The 27,658-nt window shown below is 35.9% G+C and overlaps 6 protein-coding genes across 14 annotated transcripts; 2 read left to right on the top strand and 4 right to left on the bottom strand.

Moving 5' to 3' along the window:
* Positions 1-25: 25 nt before the first annotated feature.
* Positions 26-4,722, bottom strand: LOC17879575 (cyclin-dependent kinase F-4). Of its 3 annotated transcripts, XM_023779032.1 has the most exons (17): positions 4,515-4,722; positions 4,096-4,148; positions 3,756-3,985; positions 2,894-3,366; positions 2,718-2,796; positions 2,565-2,633; positions 2,395-2,484; positions 2,172-2,310; positions 1,922-2,024; positions 1,728-1,780; positions 1,564-1,630; positions 1,357-1,465; positions 1,210-1,275; positions 1,064-1,132; positions 915-978; positions 594-821; positions 26-493 (listed from the first exon to the last, which is right to left on the bottom strand). In XM_023779032.1, exons 4-17 carry the CDS (start codon positions 2,899-2,901, stop codon positions 261-263), a joined length of 1,377 nt encoding a protein of 458 aa, XP_023634800.1. In that variant the 5' UTR covers positions 2,902-3,366; positions 3,756-3,985; positions 4,096-4,148; positions 4,515-4,722; the 3' UTR covers positions 26-260. The 3 variants fall into 3 exon arrangements, with proteins under 3 accessions (XP_023634800.1, XP_006285874.1, XP_023634801.1); XM_006285812.2 differs by lacking the exon at positions 4,096-4,148; XM_023779033.1 differs by lacking the exons at positions 2,894-3,366; positions 4,096-4,148.
* A 1,139-nt stretch (positions 4,723-5,861) lies between these two features.
* On the bottom strand, positions 5,862-9,802 carry LOC17880332 (probable methyltransferase PMT21). Of its 4 annotated transcripts, none has more exons than XM_023778347.1 (9): positions 9,601-9,802; positions 9,188-9,252; positions 8,342-8,652; positions 8,122-8,270; positions 7,807-8,002; positions 7,502-7,712; positions 6,704-7,382; positions 6,542-6,619; positions 5,862-6,454 (listed from the first exon to the last, which is right to left on the bottom strand). In XM_023778347.1, exons 3-9 carry the CDS (start codon positions 8,600-8,602, stop codon positions 6,226-6,228), a joined length of 1,803 nt encoding a protein of 600 aa, XP_023634115.1. In that variant the 5' UTR covers positions 8,603-8,652; positions 9,188-9,252; positions 9,601-9,802; the 3' UTR covers positions 5,862-6,225. The 4 variants fall into 4 exon arrangements, with proteins under 4 accessions (XP_023634115.1, XP_023634116.1, XP_006282955.1 ...); XM_023778348.1 differs by having other exon boundaries at positions 9,613-9,802; XM_006282893.2 differs by lacking the exon at positions 9,188-9,252.
* Positions 9,803-12,870: 3,068 nt separating this feature from the next.
* Positions 12,871-16,220, bottom strand: LOC17878457 (replication protein A 70 kDa DNA-binding subunit E). Its single transcript, XM_006283026.2, has 2 exons — positions 15,661-16,220; positions 12,871-15,394 (listed from the first exon to the last, which is right to left on the bottom strand). Exons 1-2 carry the CDS (start codon positions 15,942-15,944, stop codon positions 13,039-13,041), a joined length of 2,640 nt encoding a protein of 879 aa, XP_006283088.1. The 5' UTR covers positions 15,945-16,220; the 3' UTR covers positions 12,871-13,038.
* A 313-nt stretch (positions 16,221-16,533) lies between these two features.
* LOC17878078 lies at positions 16,534-18,432 on the top strand. The gene is made up of 5 exons (XM_006284128.2): positions 16,534-16,938; positions 17,190-17,320; positions 17,417-17,542; positions 17,642-17,769; positions 18,012-18,432. The coding sequence occupies exons 1-5, from the start codon at positions 16,707-16,709 to the stop codon at positions 18,307-18,309; spliced, it is 915 nt and encodes a 304-aa protein (XP_006284190.1). The 5' UTR covers positions 16,534-16,706; the 3' UTR covers positions 18,310-18,432.
* A 44-nt stretch (positions 18,433-18,476) lies between these two features.
* LOC17880726 (putative ankyrin repeat protein RF_0381) lies at positions 18,477-20,026 on the bottom strand. The gene is made up of 2 exons (XM_006284306.2): positions 19,816-20,026; positions 18,477-19,199 (listed from the first exon to the last, which is right to left on the bottom strand). Exons 1-2 carry the CDS (start codon positions 19,965-19,967, stop codon positions 18,575-18,577), a joined length of 777 nt encoding a protein of 258 aa, XP_006284368.1. The 5' UTR covers positions 19,968-20,026; the 3' UTR covers positions 18,477-18,574.
* A 4,176-nt stretch (positions 20,027-24,202) lies between these two features.
* LOC17878749 lies at positions 24,203-27,171 on the top strand. Of its 4 annotated transcripts, XM_023778646.1 has the most exons (9): positions 24,203-24,478; positions 24,773-24,851; positions 24,981-25,134; positions 25,281-25,358; positions 25,574-25,937; positions 26,034-26,311; positions 26,407-26,525; positions 26,607-26,699; positions 26,840-27,171. In XM_023778646.1, the coding sequence occupies exons 1-9, from the start codon at positions 24,469-24,471 to the stop codon at positions 26,994-26,996; spliced, it is 1,332 nt and encodes a 443-aa protein (XP_023634414.1). In that variant the 5' UTR covers positions 24,203-24,468; the 3' UTR covers positions 26,997-27,171. The 4 variants fall into 4 exon arrangements, with proteins under 4 accessions (XP_023634414.1, XP_023634413.1, XP_023634415.1 ...); XM_023778645.1 differs by having other exon boundaries at positions 24,203-24,851; XM_023778647.1 differs by lacking the exons at positions 24,203-24,478; positions 24,981-25,134 and having other exon boundaries at positions 24,784-24,851.
* The last annotated feature ends 487 nt before the right edge of the window (positions 27,172-27,658 follow it).

The following is a 27,658-nucleotide window of genomic DNA, read 5'->3' as shown; positions in this document are numbered from 1 at the left end:
AAATTACGTAAAGAACCAAATAAAATAGTCCCAAATCGAACTTTATTGCAAACCACAAAGTTAATCGTCACGCTCACGTAATTACAAACCATCAGACGACCGGAATTAAGAAAAGAAAATAAAAGCAGAAAAGGACACTTCATTATTATTCATGAAATGGAGACTCGGGAATTAAACACCAGAGTATATATTATAGGACATAGTTTATAAAGTAAAATACTTTGCTCAGAAGAGGCTTGCTTGAGTTATTGGTTTAGGGGTCATCCAGCGACTTTCCTAGAATAGGCATTGGTGGTGGGCTGTGTTGGTCTAAGGAACATGTCACGTGTTTCTCCTACCCAACCTGCCTTCATCGAAGGTGGTTTCAGCTGTTGATGTCCAACCACGGACACAGAGTGTCTACGAGATCCAGTTCCTCCAACGGTCATGTTTGCGAGTTTATCAGCAGTCTCTGATACACTACGAGTGAACCGGTTTTTGTTCAATGCTGGTGCTGCATTATCCCCAAATGAATGGATTTGTTTTGTTAGATTAAGTAACACAACCAGTATGCATGTTAAAATAAAAAAGGGTGGTCCAAAGGTTTTACTTACTAGGACTCTTTTTCCCAGGTGGTCTGTATTTGGAGTCTCTGACAAAACTTCTCACAGTTTTAGTGTTTCTAGTCCCATCTTGATTAGGCATATCAAGTTTCCGCTGGACACCACTGCCAAAAGCAGCATTCGACTTTGGACTAACATAGCTATTGAATGGCTTAGCATTGGCAAGAGACACTGGGTTCCGTTTGACTGATTGGTGCTCAAATGATCCCCTTGGCCCGACTAGAAGGAACCATACATGAAAATTAGTTTGTAACAATCTCAAAGTAGATATAATAATCCACACCATTGCCAGTCAACAAACTAGGAAATTACCAGGCGGAGGAGTTCTTGCAACAGATTGCTTGGGACGAAGAGATGGTGGGGCATAAAAGCAACTCTGCCACATGAGAACACAGTTAGATCGGGGGTAGAGCTATAACAGTCATCGCCCATCGTCCAATCAAAAAAAATTCTTGGTGTACCTGGAAGAATGGGTGCTGTAGCGCCTCTGCAGCAGTTGGTCTGCTGCATGGATCCCACGAGCAAAGCCGCTGAATGATCATTGTAAAGATAAGTGTCTGAGAGAATAAACGAAATACCTTAATGGAATCAAGAGCTGTTAAGATACCTCAATAAGATTAACCGCATCTTCACTAGCAGATGGCATCAAGCTTGAAAGAGGTACACCAGGAATCTGTAAGATGACAACCGTTATTCTCTGATACAAAATAAGTGCCGCGGCTCAAGACACAATTTTTCAAGGTTGAGCATGTACCTGAGGGAATTGATAGTTTATGGTGTTAGCAAGATTAAGTCCCTCCAACCAGGTCTCCTTAGTTGGGCTGCCTATGACACTGCAGATTTTGAAGATTTCATCTGCTTCACTGAAAGGATGATACGACAACATTTTCACTTGTTTATTAGCATTTGATTACGCATTAATTCTAATAAGAAAAATACAAACTAATCAACGTAAAGTTACCTAGCCCCGGGAAATATTGGGCGAAGAGACAACAACTCAGCCATAATAGCTCCCATTGCCCACATATCTGAATAAATAATCAATTGCCAAATTAATTAGCACTAGATTACATGATTAAAGATAAAATATAATTATTTCTCACTGCAATATGGATTGATACTTACCAACTTTTGATGTGTATACATATGACTGTAGGAGTACTTCAGGAGCCCTATACCTATTAGAACAAAGACTAAAAGTCAGTAAGGTTGCACTGATATAGCATCTAATCCATCTTAGGGTCATTGAAGTACAAATATACATGGATACTGATATTTCTGAATGGCTCATTGCAACAGAGAAGGGAAGTGAATCTTACCAGCGTGTAGAAACATACTCGGTAAAAGGTGGACTCGAATTCACCTCCCGTGCCAAGCCAAAATCAGCAATCTTAATGATGTCTTTCGAGACTAATAGATTTTCTGAAATAACACAATATTGATTAATATTCAGACAAACACCTGAAGTATCTTAACCATGATTGTTAAAAGACAGTAATTAATTAAAACTGTCAATCTTCAGAGTAGGTGTTTAAGGCTACGTATCTGGCAACACAAGATATCAATTACCTGGCTTAAGATCGCGGTGGAAGTAACCACGCTGATGCATGTAAGAAAGGCCTTGGAAGACTTGAAAGCACCAACTTCTGATATCAGCTTCTGCAAAATGCTTCTGTCGATCTTTCATCAGCTGGTAAAGATTACACTCCTGATGAAGTAAGAATGACATCCATTCAGTGCAATGAATCAAAGTGTCACAAAATATTAGACTACAAGCAGGAAAGAAGTATACCATGTACTCAAAGACAAAGTACAGGATATCATTCTCCCGGATGACTTCCTTCAGCTTCACGATGTTTGGATGATTCATCCTCCTGAGCGACTGATATAAGAAATATAAGAAGGTACGAATAAACATCCAGTAAACATGACAAAATCTCAGCAGGGAAAGCAGTTCACTACCTTCACTTCTCTCAGATTAATACATTCGTCCCAAGAGTAGTACTTCTTTTTCATTTTCTTGATTGCAACCTGTTCATAGAAAACTTCAGTTAGTTAAAAACCAAGCACAGAAAATTCTACAGGCATTTATAGTTCCAAAAGAAAGTAACTTACAACTTCACCAGTCTGCTTATTGATAGCTCTCCAAACACTACCAAAAGTTCCATCACCAACCTCTTTAATTAACTTGTATCTATATATACAAAAGGAATTGACAGGCGAACTCATAAGTGAAAAATCAAGGGGCCGGATGCCAAAGTTATATTGATATTAACAGAAATTTAAGCTACCTCTCCATCTTCTTTCCAGTAAAGTAAAATAGGCTCTTTATTTTATTTATGTAAAGAACTTCCGAAAGATTTATATAGCATTAATCTTCCAGTCGTTCGTAGCAAGAACTGAACACCAAGGCAGTAAAATCAATGATTCTCCAGCTGGGTAGACAAGCCGTTATTTACTTCGAACATAAATGGGTTGACCATTAAGGCAAGAGAAAGACAGAAAGAGAAGAGAAAAACACATACTGAGAACTCAAAGACGCAAAGGAACCAACAAGATAGAATGTGTAGCTAATAGGATGGATCCTATGCTCACAACATATCATTCAGGGGTTCAGATTCAAGGAAACGACATATCTAAACTTGAAAAAAAAAATGAAATATCTTTCTTCAACCAATGCCCATAAGAACAAGATATGGAAGAGGGGGCTAAAAAAAGAGGATTCTCTAGGACTATGCGAACAAATAATTTGCAGACTTCAGTCCTGCAATATAACAAAAATGCCAAACAAACAATTATCTTCTGATAGATTTGAAGATGTGTACAAAAGATATAGTTTGACGTTCTTTAATTTTGTCTGCAAGTGTCTTTTTCTGATGATGTTTTCATTGTTTACTAATAATTACTTCCTTTCCTAGTTTTCCTAATATTTTTATCGCAGTTTTACAATTTCTCAAATTTCCTTGTTTTGCTACTCAAAAAAAAAAAAGTGAAAAAAGCATACTGATGAAATCTATAAACAGCTCCAGTTGGGATAATCTACCAATGACGGCAACTGCATACACTATAGTTCAAATAACGGCAACTATCTAAGGAGGGAAGCATCATGTAAAACAAAACAAAAGTCTCAAGAGCTTCAATGGAAAGCCATACCTGTCTCTCAGAAAGTTGCCTCACGCCTTCCCCTAAAAATCATAGAAGAGGGTATGACAGCTAAGTGCAGTTAACGAAAGAGCCCACAAGGAAATCTGAACGTACAAGAAACCGCCAATCGAGCGCTTCTTGGAATGAGAAAAGCCGATAGTGGTAGCAGCTTGGCCAGACGAAAACTTGTTCCATATCTCAAAAGATGAAAATCCACTTATAAAGAAGCCTGATAGAACCTGTAGCAATGTAACACCAATTAAAACTACAACCAAACCAAAGATAAACACACAAATAATAAAAGAAATCATCCAAAAGCAGGTGTGCGGTAACAATGGACTCAACTTACATTACATTAGACTCTCATCAATTATCAGTATAAATTGATGAAACCCGAAACACCTAGGAGCAATAATTAAAATGCAGATGAGATAACAACGCACAATATCTTATCACAGCTCCACAACGACAAAAACCTAAATAGTTGGCCCACTTTTATACAACTCACAGATCTGGAGAAAAATCATATGCAATCCAATTCGAGGATGTATCAATCAATACAAACAGAAATGAATCAATAAATACCTACGTAGCCCTAAATTTCAATCAAAATGATCAAACACACATCAAAATCCAGCTCAAAACAGATCCTAATCACACGAATCAAAGCATACCAAAAAGAATCAAAATCAAAAGCAAAATCAGATCCAGTGTCCGATCAAACACGAAATGGAGAAATGGAGATCTGCGGTGTAGATATAAATATACCTCAGAGCCAACGGGCATAACCACCGTCGCAGACGACGGGAAGAGACGGAATCCAGAGCTTCTCCTACCTCTTTACCTTTTCAAATGATTCGATCCGAGTCCAACAAATATCAAAATCCTTCCTCTTCTCTCTCTCTCTCTCCTTTTCTCTCTCCCTACCCTTTTTCTATGTGCGGTTCTCTCGTGATGACCAAACAATTAAAAAAAAAAAAAAAAGACTACAATTTATATTCCCAAAGCTATAAGCTTATAGAAAGAGAATAGTTTTCACGCTTTGGTTCGATCGTCCGCATTGATGATATTGTGGTCGTGTCGCGTTGGAAAATTCCAATAATCGTCTGTATCTCCCATCTACCATGTTACAGTATTCTTGTCATAATATAACCGTGGGATTAACACGTTGTGATGTCATTCGTTTGTTGTAGACCGTTCGATCTTACTGTATCTTTACGTGGCCGCCTCTTTATTCTTTGCCTTCCACGATGTAACTGATATACTATCATATCATATAAGTCTATATTTATTTTTGTTTCTTGACTTTTCTATGATAGTTATATGTATTAATGATGGTAACACGAGGGATTTACCAAAAATGAAAAAATAAATTACCGAAATTGTTGTTTGTGAAAATAAATGTATAGATGTTACGACGCAACACGTTTTTGGAATCGTAGATCTTTCATATCTTAAAAACCAAACATTGCAAGATGCTCAAATGATCTATGGATGATGATAAGGTTCGACGATCGAAGACATTCAATTTCTATGGATGTCAAGAATCAAAAGTATACCAATTTTGATAGAATGGTTCTTTTTATCTAAAGCTCCAATTTTGGATGCTTTGAGATTTTTTGTATACCATTTTGTAGAGGGAAATAAATTCAAGTTGGAAGAAGAAAAAGAAAAGGCAAAAAGGTTTAGCTTCCCTCTTAGAATTTTTACTTGAAAATATTGAAGGAGATTGTTTACTGTTCTTTGATCTTGTTATCAGATTTTCTTGGATTAAAATAGAATTTAATATTTTTTAAGCACAATTGAATTCCTGCAATCAGATTTAAAATTAGTTTATCATACACAATTTGGAATCTTCTCTACCTAACCAACACGACTAGATTTACTTTTCAATTATTTTATGATCTTTTTTGTTTCATTTTTTATATTTTTGTTTAACTGTTAAAAAATCTAATTATCAATCAAACTACACAACTATTGTACTTTGCATACGGTGATATTTTGGTCCTCATCCATATATCATTGTTGAAAAGACACTAAAAAATTTTAATTTAGCATAGAGGAAACAAAGAGAAACTATTATAATCACTAAATCTAAATTGGACCACCAACATATTAACGTGTAAAACAATACTAGAAGATCTCAAATCCATTATACCTAACATTCGAGATATCTCGAACATCACCATTTGAAGTATATCTTAAACTTACAATTTTTTTTTAAATAAAAGAAATATATAATTCTCACCAAGCATATACTAAAATAAAAGGAAAAAAAAAACCGATAATTGATTAAAAATATGCTGGGATAATGTAAATGAATTGGCAGCTTTCAACAGCTTTCTTGGCTTTGAAGCAACACAAAGAACCTATGCTTGTTGTTGTTGAGGCTTTGTTCTCAAGAAACCTCCGAACAAAACAAAAGCTTTAACCTTAAGCTTTAGATTTGTCCTTCTTTTTTCCCTTTCCTTTTTAAAAATTATTTTGTTTCTGAAGATGCGTTAGATGAATACCACAGTTTCTTCTGGCAAATCAAGAGCTTCTCATTCGATGATTCAGACTCTGTTTGCTCCTTGCGGCAACTCCATCTCAGTTCTTTAGCGACTGATGCTATCGTATCAGCAAAGTAGCTTGATTCGCGTATAATCGCATACCCACTTGGACGTAAGATCCTATCCATTTCCAGCATTACATATTTCATATCACACCTGCCAAAACCCGGACCACAAATTATCAGATCATTAATGAATGAGTTTTCAAAGACCTAAGCTGTGAGATCTATGTTCTATATTTACCTCTGGCTTTCAGATGTAAACAGCCCATCTACGTGAAGAAGATCGTAAGTCCTTGGATATGTCGAAAAAGCTTCACACCTATGAGACAACAGAACACATTATGTTATGTATGTGAACTCAAAAGTGTTTGAAAGTAGAAAGATTAGGCTTTGCTGAATTTACCAGTCATGATATGTTCCGATCAATCCACGATCAAACACAACGGGTAGTGTATTCGCAGCGTAAGAAGAGACAACGTTCATAACCCACAAAGGATCATCGACCAGAGCAGCGGCCAGACCTCCATAAGCAGTGTTCATATCCATCACATTACGAATCTTATCAGAACCAAGCGAGGGTAACAGCTTCTTGTAATGCTTAGCCCTTGTTTTCCATTTGCTATCATCGTGCTTAAACACGCCACCTTTTCCTCCAGGAACATCAGAGATTCTTTCAGGAGTTGTGTGCAATCTCTCTGGCCACTTGGGAGTGGATTCCAAATCTGTCCTCTTAAGCTTAGGACTTGGAACCACAACACAAGGGCGTAGCGGTGTATACCAAGCAGAATCTGGCTCAAGGCTGTCATCACATTTTGGCGGGTATGCATCAGGGTCATTAGACAACTTGTCATAGCATAGATTGTCTGAAGATTTTTGCCAGACTGCGATATCGTCTTTCTTGGCATACATTTTGAAGCACATTGAAGATAACAATTCTTGAAGCTTCTCGTAATTTGTTCTCTGCTCTTCGATGGTTGTGTCCCAACCTTTCCAACGGTTTTCATAGTTGACTGGTGGACCAGATAAGACCCAGAAGCCACCAGGTCTCAGGATACGGTGAACCTCCAGAAGATATACTCCACCTGAGATAGTAGGAAAGAGGCAAAGGTTGATATATGAGCTTCGGTAAAATTAATCACATTGTTCTTTGATCAATAAGATTCAAGATAGCAATTCAATTGATCGAAGACAAGTTAATTACCGAATTCTGTCCATGGAATAAGGCATCTTGAGCAATGAGCCATATCAAATGAATTTGAAGGGAAAGGGAGACGCTGAGTGGAAATGATGCCGAGAATTGCAGGAATTCCACGTTCTAGAGCAAACTGGACTTGAGCTTCGTGGTTATCTCTCGGGGCGAGTGATACCGTGAGGATACCACGGTCCAACAAATCACCTCCCCAGCTGGCAACCTTGAAAACAGATCAAGATCAATATAATGGAGTTGAAGATGGGAACATCTAATCCTATATTTGCAAAGTTAATTCCAGAAATATATAAACTTACCCCACAACCAGTGTCAATGGCTGTGCGTATAGTCCCATCTTTCATTTCAGGGATCAGATCTTGCATCAGATCGACATATGCACTAACTCCATGTGGAAACATTGTACCTCCACCAGGAAAAATGAACTTTTCACCCTCTTTCCTTAGCCAATTCTGGTTAGATTTCTGCTTGTTAATCCAATCATATGGCACATTCCTGAAATCAACACATCAAATTACCAACTTACTTCATATATACGAGGACATGAGAGATCTAAAGATACAAATAATTAAGAGCTGCAATTGTCAAGTTGACTAAAGGGACAAACATTTTACCTGTACCAACATTGGTCTTTGCTCTTTGGCCATCTAATTGGTGGCTTATACCCATTAGGAGGAGGAACCAGACACTGCTTTCTATCAAACACAGGAGGACAGTGTCTCTCCATGAAAGTAAGCCTGTGAGTACCATATTTCTTCCATTTCTGAACAAGCAAAACGAAAATCAAACATTAGCTCAAAAGAATATCCACAAAAGTCTAAAAACTGAGTGTACCCTTGGATCCGTGCAGGGAGTGTAATCTTGGTAGTCACTGCTACATTCAGAGAAAGAAACAGATTTGACTTGAGGAGCTTCATCAATATCCAAGGAAGAAGATTCAGCTTTTGCAACATCATTAACTTCGATCTTGTTCTTGCCACAATACAACCCACCAAGATAGAACGAAAGCCCACATAGCAAGATCAGTAAAACAGTCTTGGGCAAGACCCTTGAACCTTTCTCAGCTTTCTCGTACTTCTCATCTTTATACTTCATTGTTGTTTTCTACTAAAATTCACAAAATCCTTGTTTTAGAAGATCAACACCTGCCAGCAAATCAACCAATAATAGAGAAGCCAAAACATCAGATTGGATCAAAACATGACTAGACAAGAGCAGCAAACAAGCTTCTGCCAAATATGAAAAGATAAAACTTTTGTTGAATAAATGATGATGGGCCAGTGTGTGTGACTAGTATTTGACAAATGAGAATATTGAAAGTTGAGGAAACAAAGGACGTCGAGAATCGAGATCTGAAAGTGGGAAGAAACAACATTGCCGACAATAAAAGATTGTTGCTTTAATGTATCTCACATGGCGTTTTGGGACCCAGATTCGACCGCCATAACATGGTCTCTCTCTCACTCCCACAATAAACAATTGAATCAAATGAACAGTATTGTATAATAAATGAATACACATGAAAGAGTTTCTATATAAAGTCTTATTCGCTTTCGCATTTAAAGTCTGAGAAACAAATCTCCACAATAAAGCTTGCAGAGAGACAGCTAAAAAGCACGAAAAGGACGACAATGAAAAAAAGTGTAAGATGAATAAGAAGAATTAGCATTAAATCATTACTTGGCAGATACGGAAACGTCTTTAATCTTTTGGTGTTTTCATACACACAGCAACACCAACAAAAACTGAAAATGGAATCAAAAACAGAAACGGAAGAGATTTAAACGATGAATCTGGAATTATACAGTATAAACACAAACACACACACGAAGCGAGCAAAAAACGAAATGAATATGGATATCAAAACCCAAAAGTATAAATTGAAGATGAATCGATTCGTTTACAGGAGATTAAGCTGTAGATTGTTGATACGGAAGCAAATGCTGTATAATCAGAGCAATACAGAGCAACAAATTTACGAAATCCAGATCTGGGTTTTTACCGAAACAAAATTCGTATAGCTTCAATGAAGTAACACACAAAACTCAATTCTGTACGTATAAGATAAGTTTGAATAGAGAGACGAAACTCACGTATGATATTACCCTAATATGATTATCTCGAGTAAGCGTCCTCGTGGGAATGGTCTACTCGAATTGCGGAGGAGAAGATATATCCCGGTGACCGAAAGAGACTTTGTGATTCGCTCTGCGTGGACGATTTTGAGAAATTTGGTTGAATTGAGAAGAGCAAAAAATGGAGGAGAAAGAAAGAGAGAGAGAGAGAGAGAGAGAGAGAGAGAGAGAGAGGGATAAGGGATTTTGCAGAGAAGCTAACGTTAACATATATAGCTTCCTTCCTTCCCTTCACGCAAATTGGCTGTAATTTTTACATTTATTCTTTTCTTTTTTTTAAATTCTCTCTCTCTCTTTCGTTTTCTATCATTTTCATTCTTTTAACAGTACTATTATTTTCACATAATTTTCACTATTATTTTTAGTTTTGTTTTGTATTTATTAATTATTATTGAATATTGATTGGAGAGCAAGAAGAAAAATAATAATAGTCACACTCACTTCACTTGTTGTTTGTTAACAACCATAATGATAATGATGAGAATCGTTTTCACTAAGCAAAGATATTTTCAAGTATATATAAGATAAAGAAATTTCTTTACCAAAAAAAAAAAAGATAAAGAAATTTCAGTAATTTCGATTGGCTCGAAAAATATAGTACAAAGTAGTAATACTACTACTACTGTACTAAAGAAAGTGTAAACTTATGAAAATAAATAAGTTATAGAAAAATTTGTCCAAAAAAATAAAAAACAATAAGTTATAGAAAAACAAAATCAAGGATTTCCAAATTAGTAGTAGTATGAGATTCTATAATTGTGATAGATCTTCCTGTATGGGAAATTGTAAACGACTAGTATTATAGATTTCCACAATTTTACAATTTTCCCCGGAATTATAGGTTTGTTTTCCAAAAAACAAGGAATCAAGTTGTTTCTTTCTTTTACTAAAGTCACCAATCGTTTATTTTTTAGGATTCTTCTTAATTTTTATTATTATTTATACATTATAAAAAAAATAAGTAAAAGAAGAAGAGAGAAGAAGTAAAAATGGAACCCACCACCGACAAAACGATTCACCGTCGGCATCACCACACTTCTCTTCCCATGCAAAAAAAAATGAAAAAAATCCATATATATAAACTAGATAATCCCTATTTTTTGGAGTGATTTTATATATATAAAAAAAATTTACATTCCATAATAAAGTGCTACAATCGATTTACAATGGTTAAGAAATTCACATTACATTTAAACTTTATAAGGTTTGTTTTTTGTTTCCACTTCCTTTGTTAACACAACCATTACACAAATCCAAAAGAAAAAAAAAAAGAATAAATGGGAACGAGGTAATTATATACAATGAAAATAAAGACGAAACTATATGAAGATTCAATTAAAATTAGTTGAAGTTAGCCGAGTTTTAGTCGGTGGGTTTGTCACTTGTGTGATAGATCCACGACTACTACTACACTCCATTATTATTTAAGTGTTGACTAATCCCATACGCGTTTATATTATTTCTTCTCCCCCAGACCAGACGTATAGTAAGTAGTATTGTTCTTTTTTTGTCATCAGTATAGTAGATTGTTTACATATTCCATATTGTACTGTTAATTATCTAGTTATTATATTACTATCTCCGTATACACACACACACACACAGTGTGTATTGGTATTCGTCTTATTATTTACCTTAAATTTATATTATATCAAGTCACAACACCATCTCTTGCATGCGACTTGGAATAAGTAATGTCTTGTCAAAACTATCTACTCAAAACTATAGCCGACTACTAAAAAAAACTTCATTTCTGATCAATTTACTATATATCTGAATCTAGTCTAATGTTTGTAGCATTCTTCTCTACAATTCTGATTACAGAAACTGTCTTGTCGAGGGATCTCAGAAGACTGATCATAACGTAAATTTTGTTGTATCGTGCGTTAAGAACCATATACTTTTGAGTTTTGAATAACGTCTTAAGTTCGGAGATTGACAAAATAAAATAAAAAAGTCTTTAAGTTTGGAAAATGGAAACTCACCTTCCTTGCCCCCATGTGGAATCTGTTAATGGTGCATCATCTTCCCCCATGTGTCATTAGGTTTTTTTACACCATTATTTTCTTTTTTTCTTTTTTAATTATTATGATTGGCTCACCCCAAAAAATAAAATAAATGAAAAGGTATGATAAGTTGAAAAGTAGCAACTATTGAGTCAAAATCAATTCAATAAAAAAAAAAAAAATTGTGTTTGGCTGAATAACACCACCTTTTTTTTAATGTTTGATGACTATCAGTCTATCATAATGGCTAGCAAGGATCAATTCCAAAATTAATAAATAAAAAGTCGTGCATAAAGATATAACTTTATTTCAATAGAACATGTTACGTTGTTATTTTTATGTTGATAAATAAAAGTTATGCATATCAACATAACATGTTTTCTACTTGTTTTATTTATCATCCAAAATGTTACATAGACTTGTGTTTAAAATTGAAATCTTCATCTTGAGCATGGAAAATGGAGATATAAGATCGTTATACCAACAAAAGATGACATGAATACTGCATAAAGTGTGGTTCGTAATCGTAACATTAGACTTTCCCATGGTTACAGATCATAAACTAAATTTTGTCATGAGATCAAGCTACTACTATTAGCTCAATATATTAATTCAAACCGTATAGTCGTATACTCAATCCATTCGTTTTCATTAAATGTGGTTAATATTTGTTCACAATCAGGCACTTGATTCTAGTAATAGTGTAGTAATTGAAGGATTTTGCACGGTCAAATAAAGGATACCAAGTATCGTAAATCAATTTTCTAAACGTGATATAATAATAAATCTGAATTAATATGCTACATGTGACTAGATGTTCCCATGAACCTTCCCAAAATAGTTTTTATGTATGGATCTTTACCTGTGCTATTATCAACTGTTACATTGTCGAATATGAAAGCCTTATATCCTTTTATGTGGTAAAATTGGTCAAAGTCTCTTGATGTTGGGTCTGCTTCTTTTCTTAAAGCCAAGGTTTCTTTCTGTAGATATTACAGGAACGAACACTGAAGCAGAGAATGGAAAATAGGAAAAAGGTTGAGCATGATTAAACTCCAAAAACCTTCTACTTGGGAAAGATGGTTTCCTTTGATCAAAGAGTTCATAATCAATGTAACAGTTTTTAGTAATTAAGAATGATATCGAAAAGAATTCTCTTCTGTTTCACTGTTCCCAACTCATAGTCCCATTCTTAGCTGAGAAACTTTAATAAGATATCACATTCACAAACAGAGTTTGATATTTGCATAAACCAAAAAACAGAGAACCAAATATGCATAAATAACCTGGAAAGGCTTCAGAAAAGCCACGCATTATTAGTTCATTATTATCCCAAAACCAAAAAGTGTACAAAAAAAAGTTCAGAAAATCAGGTGATAATTTGTGAATCTCAGTAGCTTCCAACATGTTGCCTTGGTGGTCCTCCTCCTCCATAACTTCCAGACGTGCCTCTGTAAGAGTTTCCCATGTACTGCCCTTGTGGCTCGTTAGCGCTTGGACAGTTTGCAGAAACATGACCACTGTTTCCACAGACATTGCAGCTCGTAGCACCACCACCATGAGCCCCAGAGCCACTACTATACTGATTCCCATATTGACCCGATTGATGTGCATGTAAACCAAAATCCCTTCTGTCGACTGATGAAGGATCTCTGGTTCCTGAGCTTCTTATACTAGTGTTTACTGCCTCAGCACTGTAATTGGATCCTTCTGGCTTTATGGGAAGAGAAGTTGCATCTATGTTCCTGAGTTTATCCATGGCATCTAAAATAGTCCTGGTATCTGATGAATAGTTTACCTTGTCCACTTTCACAACTGTTGCTTTTACACGCTGTTCGTCGCTAAATGTTTCTTCTTTTACCTTCAGCTTGAAGATGTACTTGGTAAAAGCAACATTACGGATGATACTTTCGAATTTTTCCTCCTCTTCACTTACATACTTCACATGATACAATTCTTTAGCAGACATGCCCATTATATCTTCACCAGCCTCCTGGAATGCTGTGACCCAGGTAAGATCCGTATGGTCCTGTATCTGGAGCTGCAGTATATACCTGTAGTCACATTCATCAACGCTTTTATCACACTTTTCACAAGTCCATGTGCCATCTCCATTGCTTGTGACCTTTTTGCTGCATGGCCGATCACCATTCATGATAGGACAAGCTGTGTAGCAGAAGTTGTCAAACTTCGTGTATATAATAGTGGCACTGACTGTAATCCAGTCTGGTTTTTCTGAGGTCCCTAGCTTCTCATCTTTAATCTGAGAAATTGTTTTGCGAACATCTACTCTGCCACTGCCGGTAAACTCCCTAGAAATGGAGATGCAAGGGACACTTTTTCCTTCTCTCTCAAACCAGTCCTTCAGTTTCTGGGCTTCAACAAAATCTGGGTCAATGAACAGTTGACTTGATCCAATGGTGCTCACTGCCTTTCCGTTAAATTCACTGATCCTGCCCGCCTTAACAGCAAGTACCGGAAACCCACCAGAATCACAAAGATTTTGCAGCCTCTGTCCTTCGGCATTGCAGAAGTCACCCCACATAGTTACCTCGACACTTCGGCCTGACATATCCTTCAACTGAAGTGATCTTTTCTGTGTTTCAGTTCCATTTTTCCTCATTATTACTACAGTAGCACTGATAGACGACACAATACCAATTACATCGATGATGCTGTTATTCTCCATGCTTTCAATATCACCTATGATACGGAAATGGAACTGATGGCGTGGAATGACAGCATCCTCCTCATAGCATTGTTTTATAGTTGATGCATTATCCAGCATGATTTCGTAATCATTGGGAAGATGATTAAAGTTCTTCTGAGCAGGCCGCAAACTTCCCCTCGAAATCAGATAAACATTACCAACAACGATCTGGTCAAAGAATTGATCAGCCACAGCGTTAAAACAAGTGACCCGTATTTCTCCACCATCAGCATCAAGAAGATCAAAGCTGAATACTTTCCCCTCCCCACGGGGATTACTGTATTGCCTAAGCCCTGCTTTATTTGTGACTCTGGCCTTGATGGTCCACCTACCCGAGTACGGGCTAAGAGCATTAATTGGGATTATCCTAGGAGGTGCTTCGTTCCTTGCCATTGGTCCCCTGTTTGCATACATCGGTGGTGGTATCTGCGGCTGATAAGCAGGCTGACGAGGAGGATAACTAGTTGGAGGATCACGAGCATGGTCCTGCCTAGGGACTCCCTGACCTGCAGATGGATTGTTGTATGCCCGAGTGGAAGGTACTGAAGCAGGAACACTAGAACCAGCACCGAACCCTTGTCTCTGACCAACTTCTGGTGAAAAAGCAGCATTGCTTCTCCCTGTCTCGGGAGTGTTGTATGCCCGAGTGGAAGGTGCTGAAGCAGGAACACTAGAACCAGCACTAAACCCTTGTCTTTGACCAACTTCTGATGAAATAGTAGCATTGCTTCTCCCTGTCTCGGTATTGTTGTATGCCCAAGTGGAAGGTGTTGATGTAGGAACACTAGAACCAGCACCAAACCCTTGTCTATGACCAACTTCTGGTGAAATAGCAGCATTGCTTCTCCCTGTCTCAGTATTGTTAATTTGACAGCTAGCAATCGGTTCACTCCTACCCTGTTGCTCAAAACCAGTAGCATTTGACTTATTACTAGAATCCGCTACCCGTTGATCATTAGTCTTTCCTCCTAGAACAGGATGTCCAATTATATCAGCTTTCGTTGTAATCACATCCACTTGCATTATAATAACAATCCTGGAATAAGAATGAAAAAAACAAACTATGAAAACTGAATTGTGATAATGTACTCTCTAAAATGAAAGGCTATCTCCAGTACAAAATTTCACCAATTGTGAGTTTACTCTCTTTCTAGCACCTAAACATTTCACCTAAAGTTTCAAATAGTCTACAGATCCTAATACTTTCCAAATATCATTCACCAAAAATTCACAACCGAAGGTATCTTGTTACTTACTACACAACCAAAAAAACAAACAAAGAAGCAAAGTAAAGGAAATAACCTTCGATCTTTGATGACATTACAGAGGAATTTAGTAAGGCGAACAATGGAACCGGCTTGGAGAGTTCCTGATTTCACAAGATGGTTCAGATCAGCCCCGAGCATTCCCTGATGCAATTGTGTCCCATCTGATACCAACATCCTAAACCTCTCTCTCACTGGCTCTTGCTGACTCTTAATCTGCCTCACTTCCGTCACTTGCAACACCGGCATCATATCTATCTCCTTCGTCACTTCTCCACTCATTATCTTCCCGATTGCCCCCGCTGTCAAACTTACCTCCATCGTTACAGACTGAAAGGAAAAACACAGAGACTAGACTGACCCTGAAACCAAGAAATTTTGGGTAATCGATTCACCACACTCGACAAAACAAAAACACAATCCAAAAAGGTAAAGGGTGAATCTTTATGAATGAATCCGAAATTGAGGGACGTGGGGAAGGTGATAAGTGTTTGGTTTGAATTTACAGAAACCAGAGGTTGAAGAAGATGAAGAATTGAGATTAGCCCTAGAGTGGAAAATGTGAGGACTTTACTCTCCGTTTGAGAGGGAAACTAAAATAAGGGTTTCAAGAGTTTGGAAAATCGCAAACGGATCGAGCCACGATTTTGCTATAATTGCGGATTTGCCCTTCCCAAAATTCTCAAGCAAGCTTCGTTAGGCGTGTAGAATGGTGACGTGGAAAGACTCAAGTCCAAATACAGGCCCATTAAAAGCCCAATATGGTAAGTAAAACGAGTATATATTATGTGGAGCACGTGGCAAGTGTACTGCTGAGTCAGCAATCTTCATCACATTAACATTGATCAACCTTGTCTGAAAAATTTATTTATTTTAATTGCATTTATCATACTCACATCGTCGTCGTCACAACGACAGTCAAATACTCAAAGGCCAAAAAAAAAAGGAGCAATTAAAAAAAAAAAAAACGGAAATTTGTAAGATTTGATTTCCCGGTGACCGTCGTTTAGATCACTGTGAGTTATGGATTCTTCGATTTCTTCGTTCTGAGTAAAACTCAGTCACCGAAGAAGAAAGCTTTAAATGGATTCCGAAGAAACGACGACGTCAGCGTCGACAAAGAAGCAAAAGAGGGTTTTGTCTTCGTTAGCTTTACGATTCTGTACAGTGATAGTCTTCTCGATCATCAGCTTCGTCGTCTTGTCGTTTCTATTAGGGGTCTTAGTGATTTTCATCGGTGAATTGTGGGTTTATTCTTCTTCTGCTGCTTCTGCTTCCGCGTCTCTTCATTCTCGCTGCAAAATTGTTTCCAGTTGTAAGTTAAAAAAAGCTTTTTGATTCGATTTAGTTCATCATCGATTGATTACATAAATCAATAGGTTTACTTGTGGTAATGGTCTCTCACTTTAGTAATGATCTCTGATAGATTAAAATGTTAGACTAGTAGTTTCGTATGATTGAAATTGAATATCTTCACATTTGAGTTTTGGGGGTTTTGTTTCATTTGATGATTCTTATGGTGAACATAGAGAAACTGATGTTGGTTTTACTTTAATTTTGATGTAGCTGTTGATCTTAGGTCTTCTAAAGTGTGTGGCATTGGACTATTGAACACCAAGGCACAACATGTGTTTTACCCTTTTGAGAGAGATAAATTCAGATGTCGGTATGATTACTATTGGGCATCTGTCTTCAAGGTTGTGACATGTTTTAGCAAAAATCTGACTTTTGCTTTTCATAGTAGAGCAATTTACTTATTCCTTGATGTCTTTTTCTTATGATGGCGTTCACAGGTAGAATATAAAGATAACTTAATGGGTCAAACACGGTTAGCGTTTTCAGAAGCACCAAATGAAGCCCTTCCTCCTGAGTGCCGACCTAACTTTGGTGCTGCGATGCTTACCAAAGATAACTTCAAGGCGTGTTCTTTGACCATATAGATTCTCAGACTTGGTATTGGTTGGTTTACTGTTCTTTGTAGCATTGTGTTTCTGATCGCAATATCTTTATTTTTCCAGGTGAATGAGACTTACGATTGCTGGTACACATTAGGGATTCCTAAGATAAAGCTTTATCGGGATAGTTTTTTCGGTTGCCAAGCAAATGATCTTTCTTTCACCGACATTGTTAAGAATTACTCTATTGTGTAAGTTCTTATGATTTCTCTCATATTTATACATTTTTCTCTATAAAGTAAACACATACAGAGTTACAGACTATACGAGAGTGATGAAGAAAAATCAAAATAGCCATAATAATCTGTAATACTACAGGTGTTTGTTCTGTTGAAATCATATACGAATGTTCTATCATCTGTTTAGTTTCTCAGAGTCTTGTCTTGGCATTGTTATTCACCAAATTGATCCTCTTTCATTGGCTTTTTTCCAGAATCTCTAAACTTGTACAATCATGGCTTAATGGAGAAGCAACACCAAAGTACTGGAAATTTGATGTGATCGCTGGCATTGTCTCTGGCTTTGCAACTTCCATTATCACAGTCTTCATCGTACGGATTTTAAGACATGCAAAATCTTGGTTCCCTCAAGCCTGTTGTTCAGTTAAGAACCAGTTTTCTAATGTGAATCTCTTGATACAAGTGAAGCGTGCTTGTTTGGTACTTGTTTACTTCTCGGTTCTCGGATGGATGGCTCAACAATACTTGAAAATTCTTTTTCCAAAGGCTTAGAAAAAACATTACGTGAGAGAGAGAGAGAGTGTCTGTGACTGTGTTATGATTCGTAGACAGTTGTGTGATGTAATTTTAAACCATTTACAGCAAAAGAAAGCAATACAGGGACAAAGTTTCAAATTCTGAGGATTGATTGAACAGCTAAAAACAATCTGTTTTACCAATTCTAAAAGCAAACTGGGTTCTTTAATAGACTTTTCCGAACAAACAAATGTCTTGGAGAAATCTGACTTATCTCATACGATCGATCTTACAACTTTGGTTAAGTAGATACTTCTGATGGTTTAGAAGAAATTACATTATTTGGTTCCTCAGTTTCTTCCTCTTGATCAGCTTCTGTGTCATCAGTGTCCTGAAGATGAGGAAGAACAACTTTTGGCTTTTTAGCTATCTGAGAAGCTTCTTCTTTCCCTTCCTCGTTTCCATCCTCGGAATCTTTTCTTTTCAGATCCTTGTTGTCTCCTTCATTACTACAACTCTCAGGTTTCACTTCTTCTGTCTTTTTCTCATCGTCTGTCTTCGCTTTCTTTTCTTGTTCTTCACATTCTTCAAGGAAGTTCTGGGTTTCTGCATTTCCCGCAATATCTGCTGGATCCTTCCCGGCCTTGGTCGTAGCTCTAACATTTGCTCCTTTCTTAACCAAGTACTTGACGAGTTCAATGTGAGAACCTTGAGCAGCATAGTGAAGAGGTGTAAGTCCCTTGCGAGTGATAGATTTCAGAGAAACCCCAGCGGATAATAGAGTTCTCACAACTTCCAAATGCCCCTTTTGAGAAGCAAAGTGAATTGCACCCATGTCATCTACCGCTGCAGCACCAACATCAGCTTTGTTCTTGCATAAGTAGCTCACGACCTCATTGTGGCCTGCCCATGCAGCTAAGTGTAGTCTATTTCCCCAAAAGACCATGATGTTAAGGACAAAGAAATGGACATCAAAGTAATGCAAAGAAACATGAAAAGTATATCACTCTCCCTGAAGTAGACAGACAACCAGCTAAGTCAAATATATCATCTCTCTAGCAGTAATCTACTAAACTTGGCCATTTTCCTATATGTCATCAAGATTTTAAAAAAAAAAAACTAGACAGACTGTTAACATTGAGCTATGTTGTATAAACTGATACACAGGGTTCGAATCACATGAAAACAATAGGTGAATACAATTACAAACAGTTCATACTTCACAGCACCATCGTGCTTGCCTATCTAAGCCTGTAAATTCCCGAACTGATGCATACAATATAGTGACCTGAGACATAGCTAGATACAGCTTCAAAACACACATATGTTCTTAAGAAATCTTTCCCAGTTCACACCAGAAAATCATAAGCAACAAGTAAATGACAGATACCACATGGAATCATATTAACCTGAAACCTAGGTTCTTAAAACTTCATGGAGCTCACAAAATATAAGAGAACCGAAACAAGTCGATAGAAATTAAACTTCCATGATCAACCCGAATCAAAAATCGAAGACGAGTAATTATGCGAAAAAGGATACGGAGTCCGAGAATGCTTATCCCTAGAATTAACAGCCAAGGGATTAGAGCTGATTATAGACTGAACTGCCGATAAATCACCGGATCGTGCCGCGGAGTGAAGATCCGCCGATGCTCCTCCTCCTCCTCTTCCACCGCCGCTTCCGCCTGCCATTTTCGTCTCGTCTTTTTCAGTGCTGCTTCTCCGTCTCCTCCTCTATTCAACTTGTTCGTTTCGTACCAGTGAACTATGGCGGTTCGGCGATATCAAAACGGGTCGGGTTTTAAACCACGTCAAATATTTGGGCTTAGGCCCAAACTACGAGAAGAGAATCATCTAATTCTCAATCTCAGCCGGTTACATACCTCGGTTCCAATAACCGGAACTTTATTTTACATACATCGTGAAAATTTTGATTTGAAAAAGACTACACACAACACAATGGAACTTTATTTTTCTCTCTTCCTTAAATGGACGAAAAAGATTGAAAATAAATAAATAAAACAACCATATACAACTTATTATTTGAGTTGCAATTTATAACTTACAAATTTGATAGACTAATTTTAGTAGTTTATCCTAAATATATGTAGTATAATGCATGTTGTTAACATAAAAAAATGTTAACTAGTACATTAGGATAGACATGTCTTTTAAAACCTCTATAGGCCAATTATAAATAAGTCAAATATCACATCAGGATAAGTCTTTTAGGGTGTAACTCATTACTCATGTAATTGTGACCAAAACAGAGAGAGTGCACTCGTGTCTGTCTAGTTTTCTTATTATCATTTTAGCTAGTCGTGATTTATTATTATCATTGTTTAGTATTTTTTACGTTGACGTTGATTCATGCTGAATTTTCTAAAATTTACATTTGACAAATCGACGGAAAAAAAATACATTATCATGAATCTGAAACTTTGTGAGTTATACCTAATTAATGTGAACGCAAAAATATTTTGGTCAATCATATAATAAGAGTGCCGATGAGGCGATGACATAAGTCCTTTGTAGCGGTGTTTAAAAAAAATTATTCGAGACTTTGTATTTGTGACAAAGAATAAAAAGCTGTGAACAAATACATTTTTGAATTCAATGGCAGAAATTAAAACTATATAATAAAATCAGAAGATATATATACTATATATAATGTATATATACATATATAGAAGTACATATCAATAAATAATTTTATCCATCCAAACTCCAAAGAGATTCAAATTTCATGGGACAAAAAGATTAGGTAGGCCGTAGGATAAAAGGATGAGATCGCCAGCTTTGAAAAAGAGATGAACCAGAATATGTATATGTATATTATTATTAGGTCCAATCTTTATGGGAAGGTTCCTCAAATCATATCATATTTATCGCTTTTTGTACAACATATAAAGATTTCTGATGATATAAAAACATAAACTATTTTGTCTTTTCCAATTATTTATACATATATTATAAAAGCAAGTTGCACAATAATTGAAGTTGTATGCGTGCTGCGTAGTACGGTGTGATATCATATATGATTGATCCATTACTAAAAAAATTATGATCATGCTCGTAATTGTATGAGTTTAAGTTTGACGATAATATTTTGTGTGATAGCTAGCTTAGGTTATTCGAATCATTGCATTCGATGAGCAAATGAACATGTTAAGACATGTGAACATCTTCAATTATTTTTCATCTAATCAATAAAGAACTTACTGTTTCACCCAAAACTTCTTACTTACATACCTTTTACACTCTCACATAATTCAATTTGTATTTTGCTTACAAGAAACTAATGTATAAAATTTGAAGTAAAAACAATCACAAGATTCACAACCAGCATAAAAACAGTGTTTATATTTACATTGCAGGTTACGTTTTCATATATTATAAAAAATATCAAATCGCGCACAACCAGACAAATCATCGTAGTCATACATACGTGTAATCCTTTCAATTATGGTCTACCTTATACAATAAAAAAAAAACTCCAATATATAGAAAAAGGTCAAGAACAAAACAAATAATTGACAAAGGAAAAAAAAAAAAAAAAGGATATGGATAATGGAGTTTGGGATCTCGTAGTAGCTAACTATACATACACGGGATACGGAGCCCTACGTTTCCACTATATGTATAATTATTTTCTGATATTTTTGTATAAACATTAATTTAAAAAGCATTTTGATTGGAAAAAAAAAGAGTGAGTAGTACTAAAAATAAACATTAAATTAGTATTGTCAAATCAGCAATCGTCATGTGGGGGTAAAAAGCATTCCTTTCAAGTTGATTACTTATCAGAACGTCAGCATCCCAATAGTAAATATTCCATTTTAACGTCACTCAATTATAACGTAATTTAATCAATTCTCGTTTATTATCAAGGGAGTTGATAATATTTAAGTTGATATTCAAACTAATTTCTAAAAACTGTGAATTATGATGCTACTTTTGACATTTCAAAACTGAAATATGCATATATAACAGTAAACCACGGTAAGGAGTAATTTAAGAACAATTGCAGGAGTAATCGACCATTTTATAAAACCTAGTTCTATGGATTTGGTTAGGAGAATAAAATGATTCAAAACTAGCTAGGGTAACCGTATGTTACGTAACTTTACTATTACAATCAATATTGGTAATATGCATACTTGTTACGTGAAATGAATCCATTTTTTTATTACAATCAATTAACATTACTATTATTCACGCGTTTTGTTTTTGTAGTTACGTGAAATGAATCCATTTTTATATGCATACTTGTTATAATTATATATAACGTACACTTGGTATAGGCGTATATATATATAGATGCCATATAATGCATACCAATGATGATGATTGTGCCGTGTTTCTACGTACCAATCGTTCTGGTTGTTCTGGATGGATCATTGATGAAGATATCATCATCCACTTACTACTTCCATGAATATCCAAGCACCAAAAAGAAAAAAAAGAAAAAAAAAAGGCTTTGTGCCAAGAAAAAGTATAAGCAAAAAATAGTATCGGTTAATCTATAAAAACTCAGTTTCATGTAATTTTCATATTAGATTCGTCTATCAGAATCGAATCTCATTAAAGTAAGTACCACTTTCAAAATATAGCTTCCAAATTCCAAAGTTGATTAATTAGACAATCTAAATAAATATAAGTCTTTTTAGCTCAAAGCGGCTACAATATATAGTACAATACATTATCCAGTTTTCTTTTATATATGTAGGATCTGCGGGAATATATGCTTATGTTCTGGGATCTGCGGGAGTAGTAATTAAATTTTATAAAACTAATTAAGAACAACTCCAAAATTCATTGTATCAAATTCCGATCCACATCAAAGTTATCGAAATAATTATCTGTTAAGTTAATTAGTACTACTAATTAATGTAGGTTTGGCCAAAAAGGAATAAAAAGTTTATTTATTGTAGGTTCGGCTTTTGAGGAATCTAAGAAATAATATATACTCGGACACAGCTTATTTAATAATTTGATTTAAATTAGGACAAATATAATTGACGTGTAATACCCAGAAAAATATAGCCATTTGTAAGTCTAATACTGTATAGTTTTTAATACAAAAAAAGAAGCATTATTATGACCTGAGGAAAACAAGTAGACATATTGGTTTTTCATATGAATTTTAGTTCTAGTATGTCAGAATTATGCACACACATGTATTATCACATTTCAATATGTAAAATTCAAATATGTTATACTTGTTCCCCTAAGTACAAATTAAAATTACAAATATTACAAATAAATGGAACAAATAAACTCTGAATTACGAAACATGCACTTTCCAAATTTCATAACGGAAGTATTTGAAAACACGTTTTTAAATTAAAATATCAACATTTTGTCACTGAAACTTTTTGGATGTTTATACAGTATATATATTTTAAACGTTTTTGGATGTTTTATATGGAGGGTTGTTTCATGCATATGATACGTGTTCTCGTGATTCTTGCCTTATTTGCGTTTATTTTTGAAATATTTTTGTTTTCTGTATAAACTTGTTCTTACATTTTTTATAAAATCACTGTGTAAGTTATAAGCACTTGATATTGTTAAAATATATAAACAGCAAATAAAAAAATTCGCTAATACGTAAATACAAAAATGATTGTTTAAAATAAATTTCTAGTATCAAAGTTCTCTTTACCAATTTTCTTATCATTAGTAAAATTAAAACTATATACTAAAAACAGGTTAAAAATCTGAGTATTTTTAGTTATTAAATGTGTATTTCCAAAAATATATTAACACAAAAAGGAGGCAAATTAAAACTTTTGAAAAAAGGAAAAAAAACCTTTAAGGAAATTTTTAGGATAGAAGAATTAAAGAAAAAAAAATGTAACTTTATTTAATTTGATTTTATTTAACTCTGTAACAAAAGGTGTTGTCATCTCCCCCTTTTAAAAACCTCTTCTATCTTCCTTTTACCAAATCCGCCATTATCACCACAGAAGGAAAGAGAGAGAACTTACCAATCAAATCCTTCTGCTATATAAAAACCCTAGATTCCTTCTCTAAAACCCACATCGAATCTCACCCAAATACAACAATGCTCCAACCTCTCTCTTCCTCCTCTGTTTTCTCCAGTTTCTTGGTTTAAGAAGGAATCTTCGTTGTGTTGGGTTGGGGGGAATCACAAAAGCATCCATTTTTCTTCTTGTCATTGCTTGATATGGAACTGGGTAAATCTCGATTGTGCAATTGCTTTACTCCTTGTAGATTTTCCGATTATTCTTTAGCTGGAAGTGATTATCCAGACGCCATGAATTCGAATTGTATTCGCAAACCTTCTTCTTCTTTTGTTTCTTGTATCGTCATCGTCTCTGAAGATTCTTCTTGTTTATAAATTTCTCTTCTCTTCAAAATCTCGATTCGAAGTTTTCATCTTTCTCTGTTTCGTATCTCTCTCTTTCCCCTCAAAGAAAATACAATGTTGTGTGGATCATCTTCGTTTCCTCTTTTGGGCTCTGCTTCAGCTATGACTATGGTGGCTGCTTCTTCACCAGCTTCCAGATTTGTTGGATTTGGTCATCATACTACTACTACTACTCTCAGGTGATTCACTAATCTCTTCACTTGTGTTATGCTCTTATGTTTGTATTGAGAAATGTTTAGAAATTGGGAGATTTGTGGTGTAAGTCTGCGACTGGGATACATGGGTTTATGTTGTTTAACGATCATCAGGTATGATCATGATCAACGTCGTCGTCCTTGTTCTTGGACTGGAATTGAAAAGAAGATCCCTTTTCCTCGGAATAGGATTGCCTCAGCTTCTGCTTACCCTCGTTTTCTCAGTCAGCTTAATAAAGACTCACCAAGACCCAAAACTTACCAAGAGGTTCAATTTTGTAATCCACAATATGTCTTCCTTGGATCTTCAACCCCCAAATAATGATTGATGATATCTGAAAAAGTAATTATTGTTGATGCTAGCTTTCATAAGGTTTTCTCATGTTGTTGTTTCTTGATTTACTTAATTTACAGGTCACTAAGTCAGCCAGACAAATGTTTGCTCGAGAGATCTCTATCCAATCGAAAGACAGTGAAATTTCGATTGCAAAGGTATATAAGAACTTTCTCTTGTTAAGGTATAATCTCTGACTCTTGGTGACTTGCTTGAGACCATTATTGAACATGATATGACTATGGTTTTGTTGACCTCTAGAGAGTTTCCATAGTTGGTTCTGATCCTTTGTGATAAACATCTTTGGTGGAGTTTCCATATATGTCATATCCTTTAAGGTTTTGCTCATTTACTTATGGAAATGGACTCACAGGTTCTGTTCTACATTGCTGCTGAAGATGAAGCCTTTATGTCTTTTAACCGAGAGAGGGATGCTCAGTCACTCATGAACGAGAGGGAAAGTACCCAAGATCAATCTGATCCGAGTGAGACAGATGCTGAGGAGCTATTGCAGTTAGATGGAAAGTGTATATCCGACTGGTTGAGTGAAATAGATGCAATTTCCAAAGACGTAGAGGCAGAATTAGTCTCACGAGACATCGGTTGCCACATGGTACAAGTTCTTGAAGCTGTAAATGTAGTTCTTTTCGATTTGAGAGGCTTCAAGAGGACATCTATTACTTTAGACCCAGAACACTCCTACCTTCACTCTGTACTTAACTGTAGACGCAGCACTGGTAAAAGTTTCTCATTAGGCTTTTATCAAACAGAGTTTCCCTTTTCTCATTTGTTGTCTCTAATCTTTAACTGATTTTTTTTTCTTCCATGTGCAGCATTTCTGATTAGTGTAATATACATTGAAGTTTGTAAGCGCCTCGATGTGCCAATTGTTGGATCTCCAGTTGGGGAAGATTTTCTGATTTGGCCTAAAACGGAGTATCCTGAAGAACTCTTTAAAGTAACTTCAGGACAGAGCTTGTTTTCTATTGCCAATGGAAGGTGCGTTGATGATCCTGGATCAATGGCATCAGACTTAACTGCAAAATCACTTCAAGACCTCGATATTGCAACAAACAGAGACATTATTGGGATTGCTCTTGCCAACTTGATTGTAAGTCCTTATCACCTATAAACTAAATTGAAAATCTTTTGACTCCAAAAGATTTCGTATTGAAATATTCTATATTGTCGTTTGATTATTTTCAGAGGCTTCACTGGAGACGTGCTACGAAGTCATCCCCTGGACTAATGCTGACTTCTCCTCTTAGTCAACTTAACAACATCAGTAGTTCTAACTGCCCATTGTTGCGGCCTCAAGACCTTAGGTAAAAACTTAAAAAGAAGAAAGATTTTGCAAACCCTTTCATTTTCTAGGGATAATAACATTCGGGTTCTTCTGATCAAAGGTTGGCTATTGCGGCTGCGGAAAGGTTGTTGATTCTGCAACCTCATAACTGGGCACTTCGCAGAGACCTTGGTATGATGCTGTACTACGACAGGTACAAAAGATGTTGATTTTAAATCCTTACAAAGAGTAGTTCTTTCGCTGCTTGTCCCTGTTCTGGAAACCGGGTATAGGTCGGTTTAGTTTGATCAGATCAAAGATCTTGAATTGTTGATATGGTTTATTGTGGAGCAGGCAATATGGAGAGGCGGTACAAGAGCTGAGCATATGTATGGCCTTTGCTCCTCCTGAAGAAGAAGCTGTGCTAAAATCATTTGTTGAGAGACTCCATCTCCTTCGTCTAATATCTTCATTGAAGCCTCTTGGCTCTGATCGCTTGACCGTTCCATGACTTCTCCATCTCATCCTCTTTGTTCCACTTGTAAATACACTCTCTATCTTTCTCTGTGTCTTTGTTGTGTTGGAAGAACCTTTGTAAGGAGAGACATAGAACTTTGTTGTTGTAACTCTTACCTTTTCTATGACCAGATCTAATGGATTTTGGGGACTCCGACTAGATTTTTATATTCCCGTGAAACTATTTTCAAGGTTTTATCCATTCGAGCCGATTCTATCATATGGTTTAGTGACAAGTGTACTTGTAAAGAACCAAGTAAACCGAATGAGATTTGGAATTTTAAGATGTGATGTTACGGTTTTACTTTGGTTTAAACTGCAAAAAGGTAAAGCCCCTTATTCACAGTCAGTGAAACCAAACACGATAATCTTGCCGAGTTCTACTTTTTCAACTTCTCTTTTTGTTTTCTGTTGAAAAGCTAAGAAGATTGGTTGGGGATGTCAGCTAAAGAAAAGGCTAAAGAGAGGGGAAACAAAACTACGGTTACAGTTTTGATCAATGGGACTTAAACCACATAAAAGTTAATTTAACGTAGATGAGTGTGGATTTAGTTTAGTAAGAAAAAACAAAAGTAATAGAGAGCTTGATATTATCTATAACGTACGAATACACATAACAATTGTGCATGCATCACTGGTCTTACATGCATGCATAAA

This window comes from Capsella rubella, unplaced genomic scaffold (genome assembly GCF_000375325.1).
Source record: "Capsella rubella cultivar Monte Gargano unplaced genomic scaffold, Caprub1_0 scaffold_7, whole genome shotgun sequence".
NCBI lineage: Eukaryota > Viridiplantae > Streptophyta > Magnoliopsida > Brassicales > Brassicaceae > Capsella > Capsella rubella.
The sequence above is the reverse complement of the archived record's forward strand: the minus strand, read 5'-3'. Positions and strand labels throughout refer to the sequence as shown.

Excerpts from the sequence above, each read along its gene's own strand:
- LOC17879575 (XM_023779032.1), bottom strand. Across the intron at positions 2,485-2,564 it reads TTAATCTGAGAGAAGTGAAG|TCGCTCAGGAGGATGAATCA; the intron begins GTAGTGAACTGC and ends TTCTTATATCAG. Across the intron at positions 1,133-1,209 it reads ATGCGGTTAATCTTATTGAG|CGGCTTTGCTCGTGGGATCC; the intron begins GTATCTTAACAG and ends ATGATCATTCAG.
- LOC17880332 (XM_023778347.1), bottom strand. The coding sequence starts at position 8,602 with ATGAAGTATAAAGATGAGAAGTACGAGAAAGCTGAGAAAGGTTCAAGG. Across the intron at positions 7,383-7,501 it reads TATTCCATGGACAGAATTCG|GTGGAGTATATCTTCTGGAG; the intron begins GTAATTAACTTG and ends CTACTATCTCAG. Across the intron at positions 6,455-6,541 it reads TTTACATCTGAAAGCCAGAG|GTGTGATATGAAATATGTAA; the intron begins GTAAATATAGAA and ends GGGTTTTGGCAG.
- LOC17878457 (XM_006283026.2), bottom strand. The coding sequence starts at position 15,944 with ATGGAGGTAAGTTTGACAGCGGGGGCAATCGGGAAGATAATGAGTGGA. Across the intron at positions 15,395-15,660 it reads AATGTCATCAAAGATCGAAG|GATTGTTATTATAATGCAAG; the intron begins GTTATTTCCTTT and ends TTCTTATTCCAG.
- LOC17878078 (XM_006284128.2), top strand. The coding sequence starts at position 16,707 with ATGGATTCCGAAGAAACGACGACGTCAGCGTCGACAAAGAAGCAAAAG. Across the intron at positions 16,939-17,189 it reads CTGCAAAATTGTTTCCAGTT|CTGTTGATCTTAGGTCTTCT; the intron begins GTAAGTTAAAAA and ends ATTTTGATGTAG. Across the intron at positions 17,321-17,416 it reads ATTGGGCATCTGTCTTCAAG|GTAGAATATAAAGATAACTT; the intron begins GTTGTGACATGT and ends TGGCGTTCACAG.
- LOC17880726 (XM_006284306.2), bottom strand. The coding sequence starts at position 19,967 with ATGGCAGGCGGAAGCGGCGGTGGAAGAGGAGGAGGAGGAGCATCGGCG. Across the intron at positions 19,200-19,815 it reads GATAAGCATTCTCGGACTCC|ACTACACTTAGCTGCATGGG; the intron begins GTATCCTTTTTC and ends TTGGGGAAATAG.
- LOC17878749 (XM_023778645.1), top strand. The coding sequence starts at position 24,727 with ATGTTGTGTGGATCATCTTCGTTTCCTCTTTTGGGCTCTGCTTCAGCT. Across the intron at positions 26,526-26,606 it reads TTGCGGCCTCAAGACCTTAG|GTTGGCTATTGCGGCTGCGG; the intron begins GTAAAAACTTAA and ends TTCTGATCAAAG. Across the intron at positions 26,700-26,839 it reads ATGATGCTGTACTACGACAG|GCAATATGGAGAGGCGGTAC; the intron begins GTACAAAAGATG and ends ATTGTGGAGCAG.